The 10,798-nt window shown below is 39.7% G+C and overlaps 1 protein-coding gene across 13 annotated transcripts in view; it reads left to right on the plus strand.

The window, feature by feature from the left end:
- Nucleotides 1–7,520, plus strand: part of LOC138627109 (neuronal cell adhesion molecule-like) — a 57,662-nt gene extending 50,142 nt beyond the window's left edge. For 6 of the 13 annotated variants that reach the window (XM_069709215.1, XM_069709213.1, XM_069709218.1 and 3 more), the window contains 7 exons: nucleotides 492–557; nucleotides 1,182–1,304; nucleotides 1,496–1,651; nucleotides 2,103–2,234; nucleotides 2,332–2,410; nucleotides 3,966–6,436; nucleotides 6,483–7,520. In XM_069709215.1, coding sequence (XP_069565316.1) covers nucleotides 492–557; nucleotides 1,182–1,304; nucleotides 1,496–1,651; nucleotides 2,103–2,234; nucleotides 2,332–2,410; nucleotides 3,966–4,200 — 791 coding nt within the window. In that variant the 3' untranslated portion in view covers nucleotides 4,201–6,436; nucleotides 6,483–7,520. Of the gene's footprint in view, nucleotides 1–491; nucleotides 558–1,181; nucleotides 1,305–1,495; nucleotides 1,652–2,102; nucleotides 2,235–2,331; nucleotides 2,411–2,552; nucleotides 2,617–3,965; nucleotides 6,437–6,482 lie in introns of those variants that run through there. The other 7 variants (XM_069709219.1, XM_069709220.1, XM_069709225.1 and 4 more) reach the window with 3 other exon arrangements.
- Nucleotides 7,521–10,798: the final 3,278 nt, after the last annotated feature.

A 10,798-nucleotide genomic window follows, 5' to 3' on the forward strand; every position in this document is an offset into this window, starting at 1 on the left:
AGACTTCCGTGGCATCTACAAGCAACCATGCTTGACCTATTCTGAAGGAATAGGCTGTATGTACTGTAACATAGTTTGAAATATAGGGTTTGTATGCATTAAAATTAGCTGTGCTTGCAGTCTTTACATTTTTTTTGTATTTGCCTTCTTCAGATGAATGCGGTTTCATTAGAGTTCTCCTGCATGCTTTTTTATGAATGCGTTTGTTCCGTTTTAGTGCTAACACGTTTTATGTACCTGCTGATGCCCATACATGAAGCAGAAATTTATTATAAGCAAATATGCATGCTGCAGTGTTGTGATTTAGAGCTTCTCAGTTCCTTTTTTCTGTCTTTCTTGGATACTACGCTTGAACCAGGATCTTAATTACACTCTGAATCACAGGATTGAGCGGCGTTGCCACATGTGTTAATCTCTACGTGTCAGCACTGTTTGTTGTCTGTTGTGGTGCATATGTTTGTGTTGTCTCACTCTTTTCCATGTTCTTTCAGGCCCCACAGAGCCCCCTCACCCAACTTCCCCCATCACTCAGTCTCTGCATTCCCCGTTTCAAAAGGGTACAAGTGCACTCCCTGTGTCCCTTATTACCTCCCCCAGATATCTACCCATAAGCTCAGTGCTGCAGAAATGGTCCATCTCAGTGAAGGTTCAAATCTAACACCGAAGAAAGTACTGTATTGCGATATTTTTACTTGTTTTATGAAATCTTTAAAGCTCAGCAAATATCTGTGTCTAGGTCCTCTTACCTGATTGGGACCTCAATATAAGACTGAAGTCATTACTGAGATGGATATTTTTGTAGCTACTAACTGACCTGTCTTTGATATTTTGGCAGAAGTAAACTAGTAAAAAAAAAAAAAAAAAAAAAAGACATTGAGGTCCTTTTTGTAATTGTTGACTTGACTTGACTTTTATCAACTTTTGTTGTCTTAAATTTCCAGTAATACATTTTTTTGTTTACATATTAAACAAAATGCAATGAACTAGACTAAACACCAGATTTATTATACACACTGTGATACTGTCCTGGATGGGCATGGATATGGACACTTGGGTCCCTATTAATATTTAAAAGGTTTTATTCCAGATTAGGATAACTTAATCTGTTAAATTCAGATGACTGTAAAAATGGTACCTCCAAAAAAAAAATAGCATTTTCTTTGTCTTTCTTGTGTGCTCAGTGCCTCCCGTGGGCCCTGCATTTGGCACAGTTAACACGTCCGTATCAGAGGACGGTGCAGTGATCAGTTGGGAATACTTTGGACACCATAAGAATGTATATGTGGAATATATTATAGAAAACAGTAAGGCTTCTCTTTGTATTTGCATTTCAGAACATCAGTGCATGCCGTGACTTTCTATAATTATATCAATCTGCTACATATTAATTTAACCTTCAAAACTAAAGTTCAAATACAATCACTTAAATTATGTTTCCCCCACCCCCAAAGGCTCCCTGAATCTAATTCCTTTCCATCCACTGCACCAATTCTAGGTAAAGAGGACTGGACAAAGGAGTCGGTAAACGGTTCGCACTCACATATGATAAAAGGTTTAAAGCCGGGGATGTCCTATAGGGTGCGAGTGGTAGCTAGAGACGCGGCTGACCCGACAGTCCACAGCACAAACGAAGTGTTGGTTACAGTGCCAGGTGAGGCGGCATGCCTCGGGATAGATGTTTTTTTTTTTTTTTTTTTTTGCCTGTTTGGTGTTTTTGTCAGCGCTGTCTCATCATCAGACGTACAGTGTTTACATTCAGACATGAATGTGCGGTAGTTAGTGTCCTAGTTAGTGAACAAGCATGTCAGTTGTCATTAATTCCTGTTGGTCTAATGCATGTCACGTTAAATCATCACTAAAAGGTCCATCATTCTACCGTTGGGACTTTTCTTTTTTTGTCTTGTTTTCAGTGCCTATGTGGTCATTGTGTATTAACTCATTTTAAAATCCCATTTCAGTGTTTACAGCCTCTGTTATTGTTGCTCAGCATGAACAGAAGTTCCAGCGTTTTTAGCAGCCTAGATTTAAATTTGAACAGACAAGTTATCCTCACTCTGCCTTCTTGTATTTATCCTCTTCGCTCTTTGTCTTTGTGCGTCCAGCTGTTCCCAGCCGACAGGTAGACATTGCCACCCAGGGCTGGTTTATCGGACTGATGTGTGCCATCGCTCTCCTTATCCTGGTGCTTCTCATTGTTTGCTTCATCAAGAGAAACAAGGGTGGCAAATATCCAGGTAAAACACAGGTTACTGATGTATACATAATGAGGTCAAGCTTTTTTTAACATGAATGAGTGGAAATTTAAAATAAAAAATACTGTGTAATCGACAGTGAAAGAGAAAGAAGATGCTCACCAAGACCCAGAGATCCAGCCAATGAAGGAGGATGATGGGACATTTGGAGAGTACAGGTAGGAGATGAATAATATTATTCAGTCGGAAAAGTACAACATGTGGCTCTAATAGCCCTTAGTAGACACAAGTGTATGAGATTTCTCTATTTATTTATTTTTCTTTCATTCATTTTGTCCCGACTTGGCTGTTTGTATGTAGAACGTTTTACCAGGCTGCAGAGACTCCCTCCCCACCAGACTTCATTACCAAACCCTCCCTAGAGGCAAGGCAAATTCTCAACGACCCCGTGTTGATTCCTATGTCAACCAACTCACCTGCACCCTGACCATCTAATCAATGAAAGCTTTGTATAATCCGAAATAAGGCCATTTTTTTAACAAATTATTCCATCTCTGGCCAAGACAATTGTATACTAACTGTTTCTAAAACAAGTGTGGAAAAAAGTATCATTAATAGTTGTAGTTTGTTTCATCACTTTCACCTCTTCTAGAAATATTAATGAAGAATTTCACTTCAAGACTTTTCAGGAATTAAGCGATCTAACAAACGTTCTATTTCATTTTGTTTTTTTTTAGCTATTAATGTGAATGTCATTGTGCATTTACAGTTTCCATGTGCATGCTTCGTCTGGCAGAATGGAAATCATTGTTTGTTTCTAAAAAAAAAAAAAAAAAAAAAAAAAAAAAAAAAAAAGCACATGAAAGAGTAGACACATGTGCGGCTCATGAATTGCTTTTCATGTGTCCCTCCATTTTTATCTTTCTGTTTTGGGGGTTTTAGGTCGATGGAGAGGTAAGACGACATGCGGTAAAACCAGCATGTGATTCAAGCAACCTATAAAACACATTTAAGACGTTTCTGACTTAAGTGAGAGGAAAGGCGAGGATAACGAACATCAACTTACGTCATCATACTCGTTACTGTGATATAATCAACGTTATAACCACAGTTACAGCATTAACACTGAAATTTAACTGTAAATATTATTATTAATATGCATTGTATTGAATACATTCGAGTGTTTGTAGACAAATGGAGCTTTAAAAGTAATAATGAGTCTTTGATTGCATTTTTGATTACTGCATGTAAACTGAAAGCATATTGACTGAACTCATTTCAGAAATTGCACTCTAATGCAGGTACGTTGCAAAAGACTGAACAGCACGCGTTCGCAAAATCCTCCTTAGCATTGCACCCAGGCTTAAACCACTACAGCACTAACACTATACATAATACTATAAATGTAGCTGAGCTGCTCCACTGTACAAGTACAGAACCAGAAAGTAAGATGTACCAGACTGTCCTATGTTTTTGTGCATTGTAAGAACTCTTCAGTTGTCAATGGAAGAAGCGAGTGCTCAGGTATGTTTTGGAGTACACTTGGGATAAATCAACCTGTATATATAAGACAGCATAAAGACATGCTCCCATGACATTGTCCATGTTGCATTTTGTACTTGTGCAGTGGAAAAGCCAGACTGCTTATGTTTCAAATGCTCATGCTTGAAGAGCCTGTCCTCTGTGGGCAGCAACAACTGCAGGAGAAGCTCTGCAAACTGCATGAATTATTTCTCAGTGACCTTCCTTTCAACATCGTCCTCCTCCTTACAGTGACACAGAGGACCACAAGCCGCTGAAGGGCAGCCGGACACCGTCCAACGGGACGGTGCGGCGTGACGAGAGCGACGACAGTCTGGTGGACTATGGGGAGGGCGGGGACGGACAGTTCAACGAGGACGGCTCCTTCATCGGCCAGTACAGCGGCAAGAAAGAGAAAGACACGCACGAAGGCAACGAGAGTTCGGAGGCCCCGTCGCCCGTCAACGCCATGAACTCATTTGTCTAACGAAGGGCCACAAGCCTGGCTGCAATGGTTGCTACGGCCACTCCTCGTCACCCTGGCAAATGTGACCACGGAGGCCATCTCTTTGGTGACAGTTGCTAAGGTGACAGTCGTTGCGGACACCTTTTACCCTGTGGTGGCTGTCACTCTGGTGGCCATGGCTACTTGTCACCAAGACTGCTGACACGTCCTCATCTCCACACCCGTCAGCCCCAGTCACACTGACCTCTGATCAACACACACTCAAACACGGCAAAGGCCGACACCCCCCCCCCCCCCAACTCGCCCTCCCCCTACCCTCCCATGACCATTAAAAGGTGTGAGACGAGGAAAGGAGAGAGAGCAGAGCAAGCAATACAGAAAAGCAGAAGGAATGTACCAGAGGGGATTTGACCACTCAGACTAAGCACGAGTGAGGCCAAGTGTCAGTGTGTGTCAGTGCCATTTGATGTCCTTTGCAAAACATACTCAATATGTTGTACCCAAATATATATATTTGATCAGTACATGAGCGACAGGCAGGCACATGTGCACCAAATCACATTCATAAACATCTGCATGGAGTAAATCATGATTCTATTAAGTATTTTACCACCCTTGTGTCAGTTGTTGCAGAGGTAAGCTGCGTGTTGTATATGGTGCACGCCTACAAGCAGCTGGGTATTTGTTTTTCTTTTCAGTCAGAAAGTGTTAAATGGCGTACGATATATAGAGGAAAAAAATGGCAGCAGCGTGAAACGTGTGACTCAAAGTAGAAGCTAGCATTTTTTTTTTTTTTTGAGACAGACGGACTGTTTGTACATATGTAATAGAATAAAAAGAAAGCTATATTTCAAGGTCAGGTATGTCCATTTGTAGTCATTGGAAACCTGGCTAGAAATGAACTCCGCGTTCGGTCACTCCTTTTCACACCAGCCAGCCAGCCAGAACTCCCGCACTTAATTCCAGCCGGCCTTTTGTTTCAGCTTTTTTTGCTTTTCTTTTTTGCTTGCATTTCTTTCCCCAGTCTGTTTCTTTACACCAAAACCTATGGTTCTTGTGACTGAACACAAGTGGAGGCGTGACCGATCTGGTGTCCTTGTCGAGTGCTTCTACCCCCCCCCCCCCCGCCCGCCCGTCGTGGCCACTGTGCAAGCCGTGTTTTGTCAGGCGATCGTGTCAAAACTTAACCGCTACCCCAACATTGTTTCCAATAGCATTTCTATATGTCTGCCTAATATACTGGCAGTAAATATGCTACATGTAGAGGTTTACTGAGAGTACACCTTGTAGTTTCTCGATATTTTGATGTTGGCGATCATGAAGCTCTCAGCACGCTTTCTAGTGCCTTTGTAGAGAAGATTGACCTCGATCCACAGAGTTACATCCCTCTTCATACACAAGACGGACCAGGAAGCAGTTAAAATAGTCCATGAATACATCTGATTACAGCTTTAAAAGCTTTGAGAGTATTCAAAACTACTTTAAACAAAAAAATAAAACATAAATAAGCTACGCGATTCAGCTGATAATGAAGAATCTGTTCACGAGGAAACATTAAAACTAAGACCGATTTATGAGCTCAAGTGAGTTGTGAGTATATGGGCTAATGTCTCATTTTTGGGGGGTCCAGGGTTCCTACACAGGGCTTAGAAAATTTCAGTTATGCAGTGGCATCAGTTGTGAGGAGTCATTTTCAGCTAGAGATTGATATGGCCTTGTTGACAATCATGTTATCCAGCCACCATCAGCTCATATGCTATAACAACCATGAAAACATAGCATCCGGCTAGGACTTTATCATTAAAATGAGAAATGTGTAGGAAACCTGAGGTCATGCGTTCATTTCCAACATTCTCCTCCTCACTCGTTCATCTTGTCGAGGAGCTGCTGCTCAGCGGCATTAAACTACTGCCAACCTACTCACCAGGTTAACTGCCAACAGGAACCAGACACACCACCTGATGTGATCTCACTGTTACTGGTAGCTCTGAGAAGTGAAGGGGTTTGGAAAAACTGCGTGATGATACTGAATGTGGAAACAGGTTTTATCTGTTTTTTTACGTGAATGAAAAATATTGCTCGTTTCACTGCAAATGGTAAACACACTGGTGACTTTGGTTTATGCATTTAACCTTCTGTGTACGTCGTCGCGTTTCAGAGCGCAGCACTCAGTGAGTTTTATATTACTGTAAATGAATGAAGCTTCCGTGTGAATGTTTGGGTGCATGAGTGTGTGTGTGTGTGTGTGTGTGTGTGTGTGTGTGTGTGTGTGTGTGTGTGTGTGTGTGTGTGTGTGTGTGCAGCACATGCATGCTACCGTGTTACAGCGTGTGTGACAATTGCTTTCTATTTCCATTGATAACAGTCTATAATTCCGATGTGTGTCAAGCAGTCTGCTCCCACGCTCAACGGGAGACGAGAGACTTTTTTTTTTCTTTTCTTCTTTTCCAGAGAACATTTCCATGTGTTAGCTTTATCATAACTTGCATCAAGTTTTTAGGTTGCAACGTGTCCGCTTTCCACGTGTAAAAATGTTTGTTGTGTTTTGTAAATAATGGCTTGAATTGAGCGTGTTGAGGTTGGAGGTGAGGGCTTGACCTCAGTCAACACTCCCCCTCACCCCCCACCCCCACCCCCGCCGCATTATGGGAAGGGGTGGCAAAACCGGCATTGTGTGAGAAGAGACAATTTACAGTTTTCACTCTTTCATTTGGTGTGAAATTAATTTTTGTTTTTCAACTCATCAGGTGAATTTGCTAGGTCAAACATTTTGCCTATCGGGTATCAAAAAAGGTTATTTAATTTGTGACTGAGCTCTTGTGACACCTGTATTGTTTCTGTCTCTGACAGTTCATGCACATTTTCTGTATTTTTTAGAATAACGGCACACGGTTAAACAAAGCTGTATCATTTCAAACAGATTCACGCGTCTAATTTAGGACAACATCTGGTGTCTGGATGCAGCAGGCTGGAGATCCGTTGTCCTGAACGAGACATCACATGAAAATGACATATCCTTTTAAGAGTGTTCCCTCAAAATAAAAAAAAATAAAACCAATTTGGAGCATACGAAAGGATGTCTGGCATGGACCCATAAGTGGACTGGCAAATTGGAGTGTGAAAACCCTGGAAATAATGTTCTAGTGACTGGTGAACATACAGTAGGATATACAGTATATGATATGATATGATATAATATGACCTTCTGGTTAATGTTGAAGCTACATGAGAAGCATGAAAGGCTGTCGAAATGGTTTACTCTACAATATAATATTGCAAAATATTTTGTATTTTAAATGAAGTTTAAAAAATGAAATAAATGTTGGTTTCAGGATTTCAAATGACTACTGTTTTTCTGTGACTATGCTCATGTTTGTGTGTTTGTGTGTGTGTGTGTGTGTGTGTGTGTGTGTGTGTGTGGCTCCATCTAGTGTATGAAAGTGGTAGTTTTTTTTTACCTCGAGAAATTAATCCTGACAAGATCAACACACATCTGGTGCTTTCGCTGTGTCTGTCTTTTATTTAAATATTCAGGGGAGCCTGTAGTTTCCTGTATGTATTCTGTCAAAAAAATTTAATCCATCAAAATATGACAGCTAACTGCTTAGATAACCATTACAATAACAGATTTTATTTGCCACATGTTCAAACTATGTGTGCAGTGAAATGCAGGCTTCCCAACTATCAACGCTGCTTAAAATCAACTGCAATCAATTGACTAGTAATTAGAATAAGGGTAAAAATCAGAATAAGAATAATTCTATAGTAGGTGATCAAAATGGCATGTTGTCCAAAATGTGGTCAAAAAGTCATACAATAGCATGGTATATCTTTTTCATATTTTTGACGACATTTTATAAGTATGACTTCCGTTCAATTTCTGGAAGCCAACACAGTGGTGCAGCTGTCAGCGTTGTTGTCTTCCAGTCTAAAGGTTCAGGGTTCAACTCCCGCCTTCGACTTTCTACGTGGAATTTGCATATTCATGCAAAACCAATTACCTAAAAGTAAAGGTTGTCATTAATAATGATGACTAACTTATGCATGTTGTCCATAATGTAAAACTTTACATTCAAGCAAGAACATGCAATCATTCACATTAAGTTCCAGGCCCCCTATCGAACCTAGAAGCTCTTGATTGTGAAATGACAACGATGGCTTGGAACTGCACCATTTTGCTGTCTTTATTGCATGCTTATATGACTTATATAACTTTTAAACATGTTATGGAAGAGTGATCAATGGTGCAGTGGTTGGCATTGATGCCTTCCAGTCAGAAGGTTGCAGGTTCGAGACTCGCTCTGGAAAGGATGATGTTATCATCTTTGATGAAAAGCCACATCCAGGCAAGAATCAAACCTGGAACCTTCTGACTGGGAGGCAACAACACTAACCACTGCACCACTGTGCTATCTTCCATAAAATGTTTAAAAGTCATATAAGTTATATAAGTCAGACAAACATGCACTAAAGGCAGCACAATTTTACAGTTGCTAGCGTTGTCATCTCACAATCAGGAAGTACTCGGTTCGATCGGGGGCTTGGGACTCTGTCTGTGGAGGATTGCATGTTCTTGCTTGGAGTGTGACTTTGTCACGTTTACGACTACATGATGTTTGTTTTACATCATGGACTACATGCATGATAACATGCATAAGTTAATCGTCCATATTTTGGACGACATACTTTACTTTTACTTATTATTTATGCAGGAACATGCAAATTCCACATAGAAAGTCCCAGGCAGGGATCGAACCACAGACCTTTAGACTGTGAGACGACAACGCTGACAACTGCACTATTGTGTTGCCTTTCAAAAATTGAACGGAAGTCATACTTATAGCATGTCCACACAAATAGCACAAAAAAGTCAGTTCTTTCACGTCGTCCGAAATATGGCCAAATAGTCATACTATAGCATGTCGTCCGATATATGAAAAAAGTCATACTATAGCATGTCGTCCTAAATATGGCCAATAAGACATACTATAGCATGTCGTCTGAAATATGACTAAAAAGTCATACTATAGCATGTCGTCCGATATATGATAAAAAAAGTCATACTATAGCATGTCGTCCTAAATATGAAAAAAGTCATACTATAGCATGTCGTCCTAAATATGACCAAAAAGTCATACTATAGCATGTCGTCCGAAATATGACCAAAAAGTCATACTATAGCATGTCGTCCGAAATATGAAAAAAGTCATACTATAGCATGTCGTCCGAAATATGGCCAAAAAGTCATACTATAGCATGTCGTCCAAAATATGATAAAAAGTCATACTATAGCATGTCGTCTGAAATATGACTAAAAAGTCATACTATAGCATGTCGTCCGAAATATGAAAAAAGTCATACTATAGCATGTCGTCCGAAATATGAAAAAAAGTCATACTATAGCATGTCGTTCAAAATATGATAAAAAGTCATACTATAGCATGTCGTCTAAAATATGACCAAAAAGTCATACTATAGCATGTCGTCCTAAATATGACCAAAAAGTCATACTATAGCATGTCGTCTGAAATATGACCAAAAAGTCATACTATAGCATGTCGTCTGAAATATGACCAAAAAGTCATACTATAGCATGTCGTCTGAAATATGGCCAAAAAGTCATACTATAGCATGTCGTCTGAAATATGACCAAAAAGTCATACTATAGCATGTCGTCTGAAATATGACCAAAAAGTCATACTATAGCATGTCGTCTGAAATATGACCAAAAAGTCATACTATAGCATGTCGTCTGAAATATGACCAAAAAGTCATACTATAGCATGTCGTCTGAAATATGGCCAAAAAGTCATACTATAGCATGTCGTCCTAAATATGACCAAAAAGTCATACTATAGCATGTCGTCTGAAATATGACCAAAAAGTCATACTATAGCATGTCGTCTGAAATATGGCCAAAAAGTCATACTATAGCATGTCGTCTGAAATATGACCAAAAAGTCATACTATAGCATGTCGTCTGAAATATGACCAAAAAGTCATACTATAGCATGTCGTCTGAAATATGACCAAAAAGTCATACTATAGCATGTCGTCCTAAATATGACCAAAAAGTCATACTATAGCATGTCGTCCTAAATATGACCAAAAAGTCATACTATAGCATGTCGTCTGAAATATGACCAAAAAGTCGTACTATAGCATGTCATCTGAAACATGGCCAAAAAGTCATACTATAGCATGTTGTCCGAAATATGAGCAAAAAGTCATATTATAGCATGTCGTCTGAAATATGGCCAAAAAGTCGTACTATAGCATGTCGTCCTAAATAAGGCCAAAAAGTCATACTATAGCATGTCGTCTGAAATATGGCCAAAAAGTCATACTATAGCATGTCGTCTGAAATATGACCAAAAAGTCATACTATAGCATGTCGTCCAAAATATGACCAAAAAGTCATACTATAGCATGTCGTCTGAAATATGGCCAAAAAGTCATACTATAGCATGTCGTCTGAAATATGGCCAAAAAGTCATACTATAGCATGTCGTCTGAAATATGGCCAAAAAGTCATACTATAGCATGTCGTCTGAAATATGGCCAAAAAGTCATACTATAGCATGTCGTCTGAAATATGACCAAAAAGTCATACTATAGC

The sequence above is a fragment of the Brachyistius frenatus genome, unplaced genomic scaffold (assembly GCF_029030835.1).
Source record: "Brachyistius frenatus isolate BFR_SWC_R1_liver_20210118 unplaced genomic scaffold, ASM2903083v1 Contig_81, whole genome shotgun sequence".
Taxonomy (NCBI): domain Eukaryota; kingdom Metazoa; phylum Chordata; class Actinopteri; family Embiotocidae; genus Brachyistius; species Brachyistius frenatus.